We start from the raw sequence: 19710 nt of genomic DNA, 5'->3' as shown, positions 1-19710 counted from the left end.
CTGGTAAAAAAAAAAAAAAAAAAAATTTTTTTTAAAATAATAAAAAAAATAAATAAATAAATAAATAAATAAAAAAAATAAATAAATAAAAAAATAAATAAAAAAAATAAATAAATAAAAAAATAAATAAAAAAAAAAAAAAAATCAAAACTGGAGAGAAAAATCCTTGTAAAATTATTTAAATTTTACAATTTTTGAGATGAGGATTATTCGGATTACTTCCATTATTTGGACTACTATTCTCATCTTTTTTGTGGCAAATGAAAATCACATTGTTTTCGATTGTTTCGCTTCATTTTGTTTTTCAGTGTTTTGTTTCATTCTGCATAGCATACAAGTTTATGAAATATATATACAGTTACATTTCTAATTGATGATGCCTTCAGTCTCGAAAGACAAAGGATACCCTTGTAGGGGCAGTTATGCGTGTAATTGCGAAGCAAAGGTCGCGCAATCCCTAACCACACCTCTCCTGAATCGACAATGTTTGGCTCCAGTGGCAAGGAGAAGACCAAGATGACTGGAAACAATGCCGAGATAAGCGGAGAGCACATACAGCACCTAGAAGTCCTAAACGGTCACCCATTTAGTACTGACCAGGCTCAACGTTGCTTAACTTTGGTGATCCAGCGGGAACCGGTGTGTCAACGTGCTTATGCTGTATTTAAGTATTACAATTAATGAGAAAGAAGTCACAGTAAGAATCATACCATCAACCTTTTTATAAATGTTAAAAAGAAAAGGTTTACAATAATTAGTTAGTCCATGGCCTACTCATACGTACATATGAGTAGGCCATGGTTAGTCTAAAATGAAATCTTGAACAGGACAAAACATGTAAAGTAAAGAAATAAATGTAAAATAAAATTTTGTTTTTTTGAAAACATAAACTAAAAATTGTCTCAAATACGATTTTGTTTTTAAATTTACATTTTCTTAGTAAAAGCTATTCCGGTCAAAAGTAGAGGGGATTCTCATCTTTTCTTTAAATAGATTTTTTTTTTTCCTGTTATTTATATTATTATTTTTAATTCTTTTTACTTTTATAATTTTTAGTTATTTTACTTATTTGAACAATGTTGGTTCAAATAAAAGAGCGGTAAAACGAAAATGAGAGAAGCAGATAGAGACAAAGGGCAAAAGAGCGCGGGGAGAAAGAGAAAGATAATGGGCAAATGAGGGAGAGAGAGAGAGAGAGAGAGTGAACAAACCAAAGAGACATGGCAGGAGGATAAGGGGTAGGATAAGGAAAATTAAGCCAATCAGGGATCTTCTTACTTATTGTCTGGCCACTGCTTGATACCTTCGACACAGACCGAAACAGTCTGCTTGCCACCCAGGATTTGATGTAATGCATCAGTTAACTTTTTCTGGCTCGTTTTAATGTCAGCGTACGGCTTCTTCAGAACAAGACCAATAAGCCCATCTTCGTCTTTGCTTTGTGGAATACAACTATAACCAATTGCCTGTGGAAAAAGAAGACAAAGATTTCATTTCAAGACCCTTTCCTTGCGAGAAACAGATTCTATTTATAGAATAACTAGCATGGGTACCTGGCGTTGTCTAGGTCGACAAAGTTCCATTTGGAACACACCTGTTATATAGAATAACAAGAATAAAAGTCTGACAATCAATGAAGAACTTTCTGTCATCCCCACATTATTACTTTGTTTTACTTATAAACTAGACTGGGTGCCTGGCATTGCCCAGGTGTTTGGAGGTGTGTGCTAAGCAAAAAGAAAAAAAAAAGTTGTAGTAGGCAGACAGGCTCAAACCCGTGATGCAAAGGCAGAAAAGAAAGTTGAGGTGTGTGTAAGGGTGTTGGTTGAGCAAAAAAAAATAAAATAAATAAAAAATATGAGTAAGCAGGCTTGAATCCGTATCGGATCATATAGGAAAAAAAAAAAAAATTGTTTTACCAATGTGCCCACCATGGTTGTGATGTCACGGATTGTCGAAATAATGCCTTTTATGCGACGTCGTGGAATAGAGGGTTGAATGACTTGCAAAAAATCTCAGAAAACCCCCCAAAAAACGACCCTTCCCGTAGAATAGTGGCCAGTTGAGGGTGAAGGAATTAATGTTTTTAGCTAATTTTTCAATATTTGTCGTCCAAAGGGTCGAGCTTCAAAATGATACCGATCTCATGAAAATCCGTCGCCTCTGTTTTAGGCAGACATACAAACACACATACATTTAAACAGATTTTTGCCCTTTATATTATAGACTAGCAGTGATACCTGACGTTGCCCAGGTGTTTGTCGGTATGTATGTGTAGGAAAAAAAGTGTTAGTAGGCGGGTAGGCTCGAACCGAAGCCTTGAGGCGAAGACGGAAAAGAAAGTGAAAGTAAACGTGATATCGTACGATGACACGTAGATGGTAGAGGGAATAAGAATGGTTGAAATTAAAAAGTTAAGTGAGTTCACACAAGTGCGTAAATTTAATGAGGTCAAACATCACGCCATAGGGGGGAATGAAATCCTGCACTTAACTTTGGCTGCAAGCCAGTTAAGCTTGGGGCTTTCTGTGTATTTATTTGTTTCCCCAATATGTTGGGGAAAACCAGCTCCCCACTAAAAGGGGAGTGTCCAAATGAATAGTAGCTGTCCGATATAAATGGTTTTCCCCCCATTGAACAAAGCTTACTGCTTTCTGGACGTCCCTGGTAAGAGTGCCAGAGAATCGGGTTTTCTTCGTTTACTTTCGCTTTATCTCTATATATAAAATGTATGTGTGTTCGCTTTTTCTGTATGTCTAAAAAAGGCTTTTTTAAGAGAAGCGGTCGGTCGCCTAACAACTTTTTTAAACTTTATATCACATGTAAATCGTAATATCTCAGAGTTAACAATGGAGCTCGCCTGTCTATTTAATTTGCTCGACTTCGGGAAGATAAATATTCAACAGTTTTCGCTCGCCGCATGTGGGTTAGTCTTTTTCCTATAATAAAAGCAACACTAATTCTTGCGTTATTTTTCCGGTCTCGATCGCCGGAAATGTACGAGAGCAATGAGCTTTGATCAATGTGAAAATATTATTTCCTTATATCAGAAAGACAATTGCTATTCAATTTGGACAAGTGGAGCTGTTTCCCCCTATCCCCAACGTCTTGAGGGGAAAAAAAAAAGCATTCCCGCACTAAATGAAATGCTACCCCGCAGTCAAAAGTTGACTTCATTAAGTCATTAAAACGTGCACCTGCTAATTTAAGTAATTAAATAAATTCAAACGTGTTTCCGTTAGCATCTCGCGGTGGCCCAATGGTTAACGTCGCACTCTTTTTTTTTTCACACTTTAATTTCCAACTTTGCCTCAAGGGTTCGGGTTCGATCCTCATACTTACCTACCAAAACATTTTTTTTTAATTTTAAACCCCCATGTTTTGATTTACCCAAAACCACATACACCCGGGCAACGCCAGGTACCTCTCGCTAGTTTACATGAAAAACACGAAAAAACAGTCGAAAACAAAGAATAGCGTTAATTTTATAAAATGAAAGTATATTTTATAACCAGGTAGCGTGCAAGTATTAATCATAAAAATATTAAAAAAAAGAAAAAAGATTAGGCTTTAATTTCCTAAAATTTAAACTAGAATTGCACAGAAAGACCCATGGCACAACGGAGAAATGTGCTGAGTACAAACAGTTCGAAATGACAGTCGTCTGAAGGTCCTGAGTTTGATCTTTACTACAGACGATAACTAATAACATAAAAATTAACAATTCTACCTGGTCATGGCTGATCAAACAGGAACAATCTACCCCCATGCATTAAATAAACTATGCAACTCGAAATAGCATAATGGCTCCTAGTTCGACAAACATTTCAAAAGATTTATCCAAGTAAGTAAATAATCCGAATTATTAATCCGTATTTTATAAAAAATTACAAGATAAACTTTTTTCTGTCAGTTGGTCACTACTTACTTGCCTCCCCATGAGGGCAGAGTTAGACATGATTTTTAATGCAGGGAAAATCCACTTCCCAAAAAAGAAGGGGTACTCTGGATTGAGAAAATAAAAATTGCTTAAGTCTAGAAGGATTTCTCTTTTGCCGACCAATACCAGAAAAGATGAACAGGTACTGCACATTGCTCCTTAGATGGTCTGTTGAGCTTTTCTTGATGATGTAGAGATACGCATGTCAGACTGCTAGCAAGGATAACCTGGCGCACACCGCACAAACAGACACAATTCGTTAGCAACATTCAGCAATAAAAGATTAGGCACAGTTCCTATTTACAATGTCTTCCCACGGGACAGAGTTAGACACCAGGGTCGTTTTTTAACGTGGAGAAAAGGAACAAAAATAAAAATTGTCTCAGTCGTGAAGGATTTCTCCTCCACTGACAGAGAACAAGAAACTGAAGTGCAGATACTCTTGACTCGAAGGCCAAAGATTAGGCACAGTTATCGCCCTCACTTAATCCTTAATAGCAGGCGGCGATATCAACGTCCGCTTTTTCTATATCACTCCACCTCTCTTTCTCCCTCTCCTAACGCCAACATGAGTAGACGCATTTGAATCTGCTCCTCAAACGTAAATAACAAATTAAAAAAAAAAAAAAAAACAATCTCTTCAAATGACATACGTTCCCACACACTATCTGTGCCTAAACCTAAACGTAGATTCCATGAACAAAGTTTCTTTCTTAGAACTGCAAGCCTGTGGAACTCTTCTGTTTGCCTGCTTTCCACCTGACTACAATATGGTTGCCTTCAAGTCCAATGTAAACAAATTCTTGATGAACCATCCCCCTAAGTAATCCAGTTTACAAAATCTTCACTACTTACAATTACTATGCTATAATCCCATTGACTAATGTAGACTCATTAACTCTTATTCTCGAGTGGCCTCCGGGCATTGATAAGTGGTGACACCTTTGTAAAAATCTAAACGCAGATTCCAGGAAGAAAACTCCTTTCCCAGAACTGCTCGCCTTTGGAACACTGTTCAGCTGGGATGCTTCCCGATCGAATACAACATGGTAGGCTTCAAATCCAATGTAAACAAATTCTTATTGAGCCGTCCTCATAAATAATCAAATTCCACCCAATTTACACCATAAGTGATTACTACACTACTACCTTACATTCATTAATCCTTTATCCTCGAGTGGCTTTCAAGCCTTGATATATGGGAAGTCCCAAGTAAAAAAAAGAAAAGAAAAGAAAAAGACCATCGTTACAGAGATTTTGCATAAAGCCTTACTAACTTAAAACAATAACACACGTATAAATTCAGATACACAATCACCAATGTCTTGTCGCAAATAACAAGCCGTGCGTGTGGGGTCCCCCTCTGGTGCTGCATGTGAGATGACGCCACAAAAAAAATAGTGAAGAAATGATAAATGTGAGAAGTGCGAACGGCTAACGTTGCCTCCACATTTTGGCCAAGTTTCAGAAAAATCTAATGGACGAATCAAAAGCTATGGGGCAAAAACGTGACATTTTTTTTTACCTCTTTTGAACCCCTGGGGACGCAACGGGAATTTTCGCAAAAAAAAAAATTTTTTTTTACTGTACACATCTATTTAATGAAATACAATTTGTGGCAAAATTTCAGGAAAAACTAATGGACGGTTATCTGGCAATCGTCTGGACTAATGTACGCATAGGCGCTACTGAAAACATAAATCATAATCATATATAGGTATGAAGTTATTTAGCAATCATCCAGAATAACGGACGCACGCCACTGAAAATATAGGTCCCTCTCCGATAAATCGGGGGATCAAAAATCAGGTGCATTTAAAGAACATAAATCTAGCGAATGTTGCTTATTTTCTTTCTCTGTTTTTTATTTGTTTTACAAGGGAGTCGCCACTTATCAAGGCCTGGAGGCCACTCGAAGACAAGGATTAATGAGTGTACAGTACTCAATGGGAAAATATCATAGTAATCATTAATGGTGGAAATTTGGTAAATTGGATTACTTAAGGAGATGGGTCATCAAGAACTTGTTTGCATTGGACTTGAAGACGATCAGATTGTAGTCAGTTGGAAAGCAGGAAAACAGAACAGAGTTCCACAGGTGTGAAGTTCTAAGAAAGAAGCTTTGTTCATGGAATAGAGTGGGGTAAATTATTGATAGTGGTTTCAGCTAGACTAGTTTATCGTGAAAATCAGGTCTGGGTGGGGATCATAAATTGAAGCTCAGACAAGCACTTGCCATGAAAGTAACAATAACACAGAGACAGGCTTGCAACATCTCTTGTGCAGGAAAGAGGTTGCAGGAAAGAGAAAAGGGCATCCCCCCACTAAGTCACAAAGTCTATTTTGAACTCTGTCAAGACCGGATAAGGTCTTTCTAGCAGCTCCTGCCCAGACGTGGCAACAGTACTCCATCCTTGTTCAACTACAACGATATAATTTCCTTCACTAAACACGCATATTGAACGGACATGGATTTAGACGACTCTCGTTTGCCTTGTACCCACCTTAAATCGACATAACGGGTTCTCCGATGTGAGATCAACAAAACCGTTAGCGTTGGAATCGAAATATGCTCGTCCTGAGCCCCAATATGCTTGTAGAAGATTCCACTTTGCAATGATGGTATCTCTTTCGTCATTAAATAAGTGAGGCATCATCACAGCTTTTGCCAAATTATCCAACTGGTTAGCTGCCTGTTGCTGCTGCTGCTGCTGCTGTTGCTGTGTACCTAGTAAAAAAAAAAAAATTTTTTAATCAATAGATCAATAATAATCAAAAAACATGTGAGAAACATAAAACTTTGTGCAAAGTCGAATAGTGAGATCATGTTGTCACTCAACAATCGCTGACGCCAACATAGTTCTTCTTGTTCTGGTTGGGGACTCCATGTGCACGAGCACTGATTTACAAATATGAAAAAAAAAAAAAGTTAACACTATGTAAACTAACAAGAAGAAATACAAATCCCCACACAGCGTGTATAGACCAGTTTTACTCCAGGTGTGTGAGTAGTACCTTCCGTTTAGCAATTTCTCTCCTGTAATCCCCAATGCCTTTCTCGTGAGAATTCCGACTAGAAAAATACTGGAGAAATCAATGACGACAATAGAATCTTCGAATTCATATATGATGAGTACTCTGTTTGTTATTTTCTAAAACCCATATGAAGCGAGCCTCTGCTCAGCAATTTAGGCTCATGTACAACCATAGGTGTCCACTTGATAACCACTGACTTTAATGTCTCGATGTCATGACTTTCTATTCATCTGCACCTCTTCTTTTTGTTCTGGTTCTTGTTGTGTCAGATTGGCGATTGCCAAGGGTGCGAACACTGGTTTACAAGTATGAAAAAACTTAACCCTATGTAAACTAATAAGAGACAATACAAACCCTAACAGATTGTGGTTAGATCATTGTATGTATGTATGTATGTGCTCAGTAATTTAGGATTGAACATCAGACTCTTTAATTTATTTATTGCGGACTATTATTCTCATATTTTTAGGTGTTGTTTCACAACATTTCGGCCAACTATTCGTCTGGCCTTCGTCAAGTGGTAACCGCGATGGGATAGGAACTCTGAACCTCCTAACTGCATCCTCAGCAATTACTGCCTTCCATAGTTGTCGTCTCACCACGTTTTGGTCAAGTAAGCCGCTGGCTAGCTTTGGGTAGGATTGAAACCGCTATCTTCTATGGGATGAAACTACATGAAAATTTGCAGGCTTTTTGAAGATTATAATATTATTCTATGGTTAAACTTTTTATGACAATTAGTAAAAAAGGACATTTTCAAACCAATAAAATATGCCCAAATTTCCCTACATTTGTGCAGTGTCCTGGCAGGCTACCTTCAGTTTTGCTGCTTTAGGATGAATTTTGTTTAGGGTTTTTTTCTTGCTTGGTTGTCTTCCCTGTGGTTTTACCAGGCCACTCATATATATAAATCATGCTGCAATAAAATGCTATATAAATCAGTTTTCAGTACGAAAATTTGTGAAATAGTGTACCTTTCGTACATATTAGTTACAGTGTGAACAAACGGATAGGAATACAACTTTATTATAATAGATATATTTGTATGATTTAATATTAGGTAGTATTCTTTTATTTAAGCAAACATTGTTAGGCATAAAAGATTTCTTTTAATTCTAACGTTTCTAATGCTCTGTTTTGTGTTTAAAATCAAGAAAGTTATTTCCATGTTTCATTTCTTAATGAAAATAACTTCATGAAAATAACAAATTCAAAATTAAACAAAAAAAAACATAAAAAGGAAAAAAGGGAAATGAAATAAGGAAAAAAAGGATAAAAAAAAAGATCCTTAACTCAATGAATCTATGTTGAAAGTATAAAAAAAAACTTCAAAAAAAGTTCAAAATAAAAGAACAAAGGTACTAGTGCAAAACAGAAAAAAAGAAAAGGGGAAAAAAGAAAAAGAAATGAAAAAAAGGAAAAAGAAAAAAAATGAAAGAAAAAAATGAAAGAAAAAAAATGAAAGAAAAAAATGAAAGAAAAAAAATGAAAGAAAAAAAATGAAAGAAAAAAAATGAAAGAAAAAAATGAAAGAAAAAAAATGAAAGAAAAAAATGAAAGAAAAAAAATGAAAGAAAAAAAATGAAAGCAAAAAATGAAAGCAAAAAATGAAACAAAAAAAATGAAAGAAAAAAATGAAAGAAAAAAAATGAAAGAAAAAAATGAAAGAAAAAAAATGAAAGAAAAAAATGAAAGAAAAAAATGAAAGAAAAAAATGAAAGAAAAAAATGAAAGAAAAAAAACGAAAGAAAAAAAACGAAAGAAAAAAAACGAAAGAAAAAAATGAAAGAAAAAAATGAAAGAAAAAAATGAAAGAAAAAAATGAAAGAAAAAAAATGAAAGAAAAAAAATGAAAGAAAAAAAATGAAAGAAAAAAATGAAAGAAAAAAAATGAAAGAAATGAAAGAAAAAAAATGAAAGAAAAAAATGAAAGAAAAAAATGAAAGAAAAAAATGAAAGAAAAAAAATGAAAGAAAAAAAATGAAAGAAAAAAAATGAAAGAAAAAAAATGAAAGAAAAAAATGAAAGAAAAAAAATGAAAGAAAAAAAATGAAAGAAAAAAAATGAAAGAAAAAAAATGAAAGACATTTGTGCAGTGTCCTGGCAGGCTACCTTCAGTTTTGCTGCTTTAGGATGAATTTTGTTTAGGGTTTTTTTCTTGCTTGGTTGTCTTCCCTGTGGTTTTACCAGGCCACTCATATATATAAATCATGCTGCAATAAAATGCTATATAAATCAGTTTTCAGTACGAAAATTAATTTGTGAAATAGTGTACCTTTCGTACATATTAGTTACAGTGTGAACAAACGGATAGGAATACAACTTTATTATAATAGATATATTTGTATGATTTAATATTAGGTAGTATTCTTTTATTTAAGCAAACATTGTTAGGCATAAAAGATTTCTTTTAATTCTAACGTTTCTAATGCTCTGTTTTGTGTTTAAAATCAAGAAAGTTATTTCCATGTTTCATTTCTTAATGAAAATAACTTCATGAAAATAACAAATTCAAAATTAAACAAAAAAAACATAAAAAGGAAAAAAAGGATAAAAAAAAAGATCCTTAACTCAATGAATCTATGTTGAAAGTATAAAAAAAAACTCCTAAAAAAGTTCAAAATAAAAGAACAAAGGTACTAGTGCAAAACAGAAAAAAAGAAAAGGGGAAAAAAGAAAAAGAAAGGAAAAAAGGAAAAAAAAAATGAAAGAAAATGAAAGAAAAAAAATGAAAGAAAAAAATGAAAGAACAAAAATGAAAGAACAAAAATGAAAGAACAAAAATGAAAGAACAAAAATGAAAGAACAAAAATGAAAGAACAAAAATGAAAGAAAAAAAATGAAAGAAAAAAAATGAAAGAAAAAAAATGAAAGAAAAAAAATGAAAGAAAAAAAATGAAAGAAAAAAAATGAAAAAGAAAAAAAATGAAAGAAAAAAATGAAAAAGAAAATGGAAAAAAGAGGAAAAAAAAAAAGAAAAAAATGAAAATTTCTTGGAAAAAAAAAAAAAAAAAAAAAAATATCCAAAGAAAACCAAGCAGATACTTACTGCCAAAAAAGCCTCCCGTTCCTGTGCCAAACGTTGAACCAGTGGTGGTTGTGTTTGTACCAAAACCTGAAAGAGAAAGAAAACCAGTGAATTTTAACAATCAAAATCGTATTTCAACGAGACATATGACTGACCAATAAACAAACAGAACTTATTATAGAAATATTAACGGTGAAATATCAAAAGTATTCCATTATTATTGAAACAGAATGAAGTAAAGAATGGCACAAATACATAATATAGATGAATATCTCACGAGTTTATCCAAATTTGGGATACCATACATGAAAGGAAAACAATATTTATTTATTTTATTTTTTATTTAGTTTTTGTTTTACTTATTACATAAATATGTACGATTTTTTGCCCACCTATTTAAATATCAAGAATTACTAAATCTCACAAATTGTTCACAAATTTTGGATGAATTTGATTTTTATGTACAACTAGCCTGGGTGCCTGGCGTTGCCCAGGTGTTTGTAGGTGGGTATCAAGCAAATAAATTTAAAAAATAAAATAAAAAAGTGGTAGTAAGCAGCCAAGCCACGAAGAAGGGAAAAAAAAAAAACATGACGTCTTTGCTGTTGCATCCATCGCCAAACTTTAAATTAAGGCTAGTCAATTGAAAAGACGAGACGGCTTTCGAAAATATTGGCAAAAAAAAGTGACCCCTCCCTGTAGAAAAGTGCCCTATTGAGAATGAAGGAAAAAACGCTTTTAGTCAATTTTTCAATATTTGTTGTCCAAAGGGTTGGGCTTTAAAATGATACTGATCTCATGAAAATCCGTCGCCTCTGTTGAAAATTTTAGGCAGACATACAAAAATACATACATACATACATACAGGTGAGATTTATATTATAGACTAGCGGGGGTACCTGACGTTGGTCAGGTGTTTGGAGCTGTGTGTGGTCTTAAATAAAAAAAGAAACCGGGGGGGGGGGGGGATTGAACCCGAAGTCCTGAGGCGAAGTTTGAAAATAAAATGTGAAAAAAACATGAACCGTTCGGCCAGCGAGAATGAGTTACTGAAAGATGTTTGAATTTATTTAAGTAAGAACCAAATTGACAGGAGCGTGACGACGACGTAAGCAATAGCTATTCAGCAAATGAGGTCAATGACCAGGTTTATTTGTTATAAGCGAAGTAAAAAAAGAAAACATAAAAACGAACGTTAAAACTTAAGCCGGGGGGTAATCAAAACATCGTTACCCGGGTGTTTGTAGGTGTGTGTATTGGGGGGGGGGGATCAGAACAAAATGGAAACTTAATGATAGCGATTTAAAAAAAAGGGGAGGGGCATGTGGGCTGAATACCTACGCTACGGCAACAATGTTAATGTAAGAGCGATTAAAGTGAGTCAAGTCAAGGAGGTTTGATTGACAGGTGGGCGCTTAATGAGGTGATCGCGGGAGCGTTACGATGACGGGGCAGTTTTTTGGCGTTTGTTTACTTTGTTTCACTGCGTAGCCGTTTCTTCATTTACTGCGGGGCAGTTTGGGCTTCCCCAAGATGATGGGAGGGCAGAAACCAGCTCCCCATTAAAAGGGATTTCCAAATTGAATAGCAATTGTCTGATATAAGGAGAAAAATCCGCATTGATCAAAGCTGATTGCTTTTGGATGTTCCTGGCGATCGCGCTGGGAACGATGTAACAACCTTTGTATTAGTTTCACCTTTATTATACGAAAAAGGCGAATCTACACGCAGCAATTGAAAAATATTGAATATTTAACTTTTGAAAGTCGGGCAAATTAAATACACATGCGACCCCCGTTCGTAACTCGTAGATATTATCATTTCGATGTGATATAAAAAGTTTTAATAATGAGCAACGGCCTTGAGAAGCCACCAAAAACAATCCTTTTGCGGACATACAGAAAAATGCGCGCGCGCACACACACACACACGCACTAACACACACACATTTTCACTTTTATATATATAGACTAGCAGGGGTACCCGGCGTTGCCCGTGTGTTTGTAGGTGTGTGTGGTGTTAAATAAAAAAGAAATTGGAGAGTGGGGGTAGGATCAAACCCGAAGCCCTGAGGCGAAGTTTGAAAATAAAATCGGCCAGCCAGAATGAGTTAGTGAAAGATGTTTGAAAGTCGTTGAGCGTGACGATGACGATGTAAGCATTGTTATAAGCGAAGTAAGAAAAGAAAACAACGTTTTAATTAAGCGGGGGGTGGGAGTAATCAAAACATAAAAAAAAAAAAAACACAAAAAATCCAACGTAAGGCAAACAAACGATGAAAACAGAAAAAACAAACACGTGAAAAATGGCTTAAATGAGCCTGTTTCGATATTAAAATTTTAAAAATCTGTGGATACCCGGGTGTCGCTAAGAATAAGCGAAGTAAAAAAAAAAAAAAAATAAAAAAAAACAGGAAAACGAACGTTACATGAAAAATGACTTAAATAACACAGGGTTCAATATTTAAATTTAAAAAAAAAAAAAAAAAACATCTCACACCACGATTCGAACCCAAAACGTTTAGATAATGAACAAACACGTTAACCAACTGCGCTAAAGGGACATAGATGAAATGTGCTCGGTTTTTCAACTATTTAAAGTAAATCAGGTCACGACGTCATCTGACGCATGCGTAGAATCGGTCATCGTTACGAGAAACCTGTTTTTTAGAGAACCTGTATTTTAGCAGAACCCCCTTGAAATCTGTGATAACCAAAGTTTTTATCATCCGTGTGTATTACTACATATTGAATCAATTCCAACTAGCATAGATAATCTATCTATTAATATGATAACGTGTGTTACTTTGCGTGTCATGCTTACATTTTTCTTTTGAGTGGCTGTCGTTTAATTGTTATGACCTTCCACTTCTTGTAATAAATAATTTTACCAAGAATTCTCCAAAAGTTTTGGTTTCGGTTATAGCTGAAGGAACTAAAGTTATAATACACACATATATATATATATATATATATATATATATATATATATATATATAAGTTTGGATTTCGGTTTTGATTCAAGCTTATGCACCCAAGTCATATGGATATTTTTTTTTTTTTAATCACAATTTATAATATATAAGAATAGAAAATTGACTATAATAATATATATGAAATCTGCATAAATTAACCCGGTTGTAAAATACGCTTAAATACAATTTAAGCGTATTTTACAACCGGGTTACATCAAGCGTTCCTGCTAGCTTAGATAAAAATTTTGCAGTTTTAACTTGTCAAATTCGGGAATCTTTCTGTTAAACTCAGGAATTCTCACATAATTTATTTAATCCATGGGGGTAGACTGCTCTAGTTCCATCAGCCATGACTGGGTAGAAGTCCTATGTATTTCGCAGGGTCAGAACGAGAACTAGAAGATGAAGGAGATGAAAACCATAACACATGAGCTGTGGGATCGGCAGTTGTAGAGGGGCAGCATATTGTCTTACAAAAAGAGAAAAATGAGTGAACGCTGTTGCAAGTATAAGACCTAACTCTCGATGGGACTCATAATAATTTAACAGCGAGTTTATTATCCCCGCACCACCACCAAACTCAGGATCTTGTTCACTCCTGGTAGATTTCTCCTAAAAAAAGCAGCAGCAAATTCTTTGTTTTTGAGGAGAAAAACACAATCATTTACCACTAAAAAAACTGCCGCCTGTTCCTGTGCTTCCAAACGATGGTGTACCAAATGTGGTACCTGTGCTTGTTGTGTTCGTACCAAAACTAGTAAAACCACCTGGAAATTGAAGGGAAAGCAATTCATTAGATAAAAGGAAAAATTATTTTAGCTCAAGTATTGAAGGGAAAGTAATTCATTAAATAAAAGGAAAAATTATTTTAGCTCAAATAAAAAGAAAAATCTTTTAAGATTAACCCTTTATAACCTGATTGAACTAATTTATTCAGTCATAAATAAATGAATATAATGGCATAAATGAAGTGGAAATTGATTCAAACACGCCTTGTACATATTTGTCTAGCATATGGGAAGATGCCAGATACTTCCAGATTGCAACTGTCCATTGCTTACATTCAGTATGCCGCCATCTATCTCAGAGAGTGGAGAATTTCGTTTGTTGTCACAAACACACTTTTTTTCAAGTACTGTGGATAATAATAAAGGTAAGCTTATGAAACGCAAAAATTCTCAGTGATAATTTAACAATTGAACTTCATAATATTTCCTGTTTGAAGACAATTATAATATCATTACCCATTAAATTAACTAAAATTAACAATAAATATTTTTTTAATCATCAACATCACAATTCAGGTTATAATGGGTTAAATTAAAAAGAAAGAAAATTTTTTAAATTTTGTAATGAAATTTCGTAAAAACAAAATATTTTGGATCTCGTAAAAAGAACAAAATATTTTGGATCTCGTAAAAAGAACAAAATATTTTGGATCTCGTAAAAAGAACAAAATATTTTGGATCTCGTAAAAAGAACAAAATATTTTGGATCTCGTAAAAAGAAAAAAATATTGAGATTACATAAAGAGAAGAATTTTTTTTATTAAAAAATTTTTTTTAATGCTATGATATCGCATGTTTATAACATGTTTTACTTGCTGGCATGTGCTGGACGGCTTTTAGAAATTGACTTCCAAACTCATCTATAGTCAAGTTACTTTGGGAGTCATTTTTTTAACTGATGCGCAATTTTTATGAAAAAAAAATTAAGGAAAAAAGAATGATCAATGTTTAACAATCATAAAAAGTGTCTCATTCAAGGTCATGCCTATAAGAGGCCAAGCGATCTAACATTCGAATTCTTTTACTGGAGCCAAGATTTCCAGTCTTTATTTCTTAACAATTCACTTTTAGTGGTCCAAGAAAACTCCGAAAGGGAATTCTAAACCATAAAATTTATTTTAATAGAAAGTCTGTATTTAAAATAAATGGAAAACGCTACAACTTATCCAAACTATATTCATATCAGAACCGAAACAATGTCTTCAATAAATTATCAAAAGTTATAGATAGAAGGAAAACAGGGAGAAGGAAGAGTTCCACAACCTTACACTCCTTGGTTGGTTGTTTTTGTTTTACGGCATATCAACCCTTTTCAGGTTATTTAATGCCGAATCCAGTGATTTTGAAGAACAATTTTTTGATAGAATATATTTGGGTTTTTTTTTCAAGTCGGTTTCTATTTAACCCATAGTTGGGACCCTAACAGGTGCGGTCATAGATATGGCCTTAAACTATATCCGATGGTGAGGCCCCAGCTTGCAGGCCTTAGAGAGTGTGGAGCCACCCTTTAATCACCATTGCTCCCAGGTCCACTCTGACCCGGAGTGGTAGTACCTGTTAGGGTCCCAACTATGGGTTAAATAGAATACAACCTAAAAAACAAATATACTATATTAAAAAATCGTTCTTCAAAATCACCAGATTCAGCATTAAATAACCTGAAAAGGGTTGATATGCCGTAAAACAAAACAACCAACCAACCTAACAGGTGCTACCACTCCAGGTCCGTGTGAACCTGGGAGCAATGGCAATTAAAGGGTGACTCCACACTCCCCAAATCCCGCAAGCTGGGGCCTCACCATTGGATATAGTTTAAGGTCATATCCAGGATCTACACTCCTTGGAAAGAAACTACTGGAATATAAAGCTGGAATATAAAGCTGCATTACAATGAGGTATTAAAACACCAAATTGATGAAGACCACTAGACCAAGGAGTCCAACGAGCTGGAACAAAAACAGGAAATAGAACAGACAATTCTCAGGAACACGTGGCATAATAGTATTTGTAGAAAAGACTGAGACTAGCAACATCACGTCTGTGATAGAGAGGTTGCAGTGAAAAAGAAAGTGTGGGAACCAATCAAATTACAGATACGTTTCTGCAATTTATCCAGAAGCTTCAAATGGAACACAGATTCAACTGATCTAAGGAGCTAACAAGAACATAAGATGGTTATTGCAAAGTCAGGAGATGCCTATTGACCTTGGTCTTAGATCACAGTTATAGGTAGAAGGAAAACAGGGAGCAGGAAAAGAGTTCCACAACATTGCAGTCTTTGAAAAGAAGCAGAGTACAAAATAGACTTCGTGGCTTAGTGGGGGATGCCCTTTTCTCTACCCTGCAACCTCTCTCTCACAGAAGAGACGTTGCGAGCCCATGCTTATTTTATTATTATTTCCATGGCAGGTGCTCGTCTGAACTCCAATCTCTGGTCCCCCCTCGCCAATCTTTCACGAAAAACACCTCTCTAGCTGAATCCACTGTGAAAAATCTCCCCCACTCTATATCCGTGCCTAAATCAAAACGTGGATTCCATGAACAAAGCTTCTTTCTTAGAACTGCACGCCTGTGGAACTCTGTTCCATCGGCCTGCTTCCCACCTGACTACAACTTGGATGTCTTCAAGTCCAACGTTAACAAATTCCTAATGAACTGCCCCCTTAAGTAAACACTTCATCAAATCTCCACACTAACGTAATGTATTTACAATAACCCTTATCCCTGAATGGCTTCCGGGCCTTGATAAGTGGTGACCACTGTGTAAAAAAAAAAAAAAAAGCTACTGGAATAGGAAGCTGTATTACAATGAGGTATAACAAATAAATGCTACCAAAGGTAAGATAAGTTACTTTTCTAATTAGCTGGATAATTATTTTGTGTTTTAACTTATTTTAAAGCATTTATTTAGTTTGAAAGATAAGTAGTGTTGAGTGTTTTTTATGGAAATCGCTCGAGCCAAGGCATGAAGCCACCTGATGTAAGGAGCTAAGAACGTAAGATGATTATTGCAAAGGCAGAAGATGCTCGTTGACCTTAGTCTTGAAAAGACCAAGGCTGTAGGTAGAAAGAAAACAGTGAAGCAGGAAGACAGTTCCACAACCCTGCAATCCTTGAAAAGAAGCTACTGGAATAGGAAGCTGTATTACAATGAGGTATCAAAACAGCGAATTGATGAAGACCACTAGACCAATAAGTCAAACGAGCTGCAACAATAGATCAGATAATTTGGAGAAACATGTGGCATCGCTTCTGTGAGAGAGGATACAGAGAAAGAAGGGTGTTGGCTATTCAATTTAAGGCTACGCTTCTGCATTTTATCAAGAACTCTCAAATGGGACAGAGATTTACCAGACCAAATATGGCAGCACGGTCTGATAGTATACTTGTAAAAATACAGAGGATAGCCCTAGGTTGACATTCGACACGTTCTGGGAATATTGGAATGGAGTTAATCGGGTATACTGTCTAAAAAAATATAATTGTGCTAGTTAGCAGCCCGACATCTTTTCTATAATCACCTTTCTTCCTTGTTAGCTTCTTACATCAAGTGGCTTCACGCCTTGTCAGGAGCGATTTATATAAGTGTCAAAACAACGAATTGATGGAGACCACTAGACCAACGAAGTCAAACGAGCTGGAACAACAGAAGCAGGGAATAGATCAGACAATTCTGAGCACCAAAGCTGTAATGTAGAAGGAAAACAGTGAGCAGGAAGGGAGTTCCACAACTTTGCAGTCCTTGGAAAGAAGCTACTGGACTAGGAAGCTGTTTTACAACGGGGTATTATAACAGCAAATTGAACGAGACCTCTAGACACAAGAGAACTGCTTTCTGTTATTTACTTACAAATCTATTTATTCATCGATCAACCTAGTCTAAGCGGAGTTATCCCCCTTACAAGCCTGTCAGGTGCTTCTTCGTTATTAGAGCGAAATTTGAAACATTGAATTTCAAGTAAAACCAGTGGTATCTACTTAATTGTCACGTCACAGTAATGAACATATCCAAAAATTACAGAAAATGATAAGGTAAAAAATTAATTATTAATGAAAATAGTTTTTGAAGACAATTAGTGGAAATTAAGTTTTGCTTAAAAAAGAAACCAGAGAGTTCTAATTCTAACAAGGGAGGTAATTTTTTTTTTTTTTGAAAACTTTGAAAAATCACAGCAAAACGCAATTTTCGCTAATTGTCTTCAAAACGGTTTTCATTAATAATTAATTTTCAACTTTATCGTCTTTCATAATTTTTGGATATGTTAATTACTGTGACATAATGAAGTTGCTAGGTACCATCAAAATTCAATATTTCGAATTTCGCTCAAATCACTTATTCAGTTTGCAACAAGACCATTCCTATAGCAGGTGAATGATATAGCATTTGGGGTTTTTTTGCTGAAAGCAAGATTTGCAGGCTGCAGATATCTTTTTAGTGAACACGTCATTGCTCCAAGAAAATTCTAACCCAGGGTTTCCCACGATGGAACCCCTGAGCAGGCCAAAGGTTTTTTTACGGAGCACTAACAAGATAATTTTTTAAATAAATATAAAAAAAAACATTAATATCAAATTTTAATAATAAGTAACAAGTTTGCTAGTTCCTTCACTTGAGGCTTAAGCCAACGGGAACAACCACATCCATAACCCTTGAGCCCGCTGGAGGGACATAGGCCATCTACAACTTTTTTGTAGATGCTTTTGTAGCGAGGAGTTCTTTTAACAGGGTGAGGGTGCTGGCCCCACACTACCTTCCTAGAAGGTACATACAGTGCCTAGCCTTCCCAAATGGTCACCCATCTGGTACTGGCCAGGCTCAACATTGCTTAACTTCAGTGATCTGGCGAGAACCGGTGTGTCAACGTAATTGTGCCATACATGAGCAACCACATGTATCATATTTATTTCCAGTAAAAAAAAAAAAAAAAAAAAAAAAAAAAAAAAATCAATAATTAAATGTCTGCAGCCATTTAATTTTTCCATATAAAGTATTTGGTTCTCTTTAAGAAAGGGGGTCCTGAGCCCCTCAGCCCCACTCATGGAGCCCCAGGGCTTTCCCAAACCTTGTTCTTAGCTAAAATAAATACAAAAGTTTTACAACTTGTCCAATCTATTTTAACATCAGAACCGTTCAAATTTAACTCAACAATACTTTTAATATTTTGAAATACCGTATATATATATAATAATCTGCAAACGCCCAAACACTTTCTATTTAAACTACTGTTCTCATTTTGGATGTTATTTTTATAATGTTTTAGTCGATGTAAACTCCAAACTTCTTCAGGTGTATCTCAAGGAACCTTTCTGCCTTTCTGCCTTCCCGCCCAACTCGGGATTATGTATGGAACACTTCAATGCATGAAGGGAGCTTACTCTTATTCCGTCAATTCTACATGATCATCATCTAAGTGCTGATGGTTCAATCCTTAGTGCAGGCGATACTAAGAAGACAATAATAAGTTACTTAGAACTTCTACACAGTCATGGCTGACCAAATGAGAGCGAGTTACTCTGATGGATTAAATTAAGCCTGCCATTTGAAATTCTGTACAAATTCCTGAGTTTGACACCTGAAGAATGTCAGCGATTACATCGGACGAAACATTGTGAAAATAAAAAAAAGATATAAAACAGTAGTCCAATTATCAATCCCCATCTCAAAAAAATCTGGCCAACATCAATGTGTATACTTAATTTTCATACATATAAACCAGTTTCTAATCAATATTCTGACATTCATTTGTAATTTTTATTGTTCTATTCTCACTCTCTCTATATATACACACACACACACACACTAGTTTCCTTAATATTATTTATATTAAAGCAATCTAATGAAAAAAAATGATGTGCCTGGTATCCAGTAGGATGCCCTTAGCTAGAACTAGTGTTGGGACAATGAATCGGAAGAAAAAAAAAAAAAAAAAAAAAAATAGACAAG

General features: G+C 34.9%; 1 protein-coding gene across 2 annotated transcripts in view; it reads right to left on the bottom strand.

The window, feature by feature from the left end:
- Positions 1–19710, bottom strand: part of LOC145266360 (nuclear pore complex protein Nup54-like) — a 43335-nt gene that overhangs the window by 17395 nt on the left and 6230 nt on the right. Inside the window, exons 3-6 of one of the 2 annotated variants that reach the window (XM_080121982.1) lie at positions 13647–13745; positions 10026–10091; positions 6445–6668; positions 1279–1466 (exon numbers count right to left, since the gene is read on the bottom strand). In XM_080121982.1, coding sequence (XP_079978108.1) covers positions 1279–1466; positions 6445–6668; positions 10026–10091; positions 13647–13745 — 577 coding nt within the window. The remainder of the gene's footprint in view (positions 1–1278; positions 1467–6444; positions 6669–10025; positions 10092–13646; positions 13746–19710) is intronic. The other variant, XM_080121983.1, reaches the window with a different exon arrangement.

The sequence above is a fragment of the Euprymna scolopes genome, chromosome 41, assembly GCF_053919585.1.
Source record: "Euprymna scolopes isolate OS-2025 chromosome 41, ASM5391958v1, whole genome shotgun sequence".
Lineage (NCBI taxonomy): Eukaryota > Metazoa > Mollusca > Cephalopoda > Sepiida > Sepiolidae > Euprymna > Euprymna scolopes.
The sequence above is the reverse complement of the archived record's forward strand: the minus strand, read 5'-3'. Positions and strand labels throughout refer to the sequence as shown.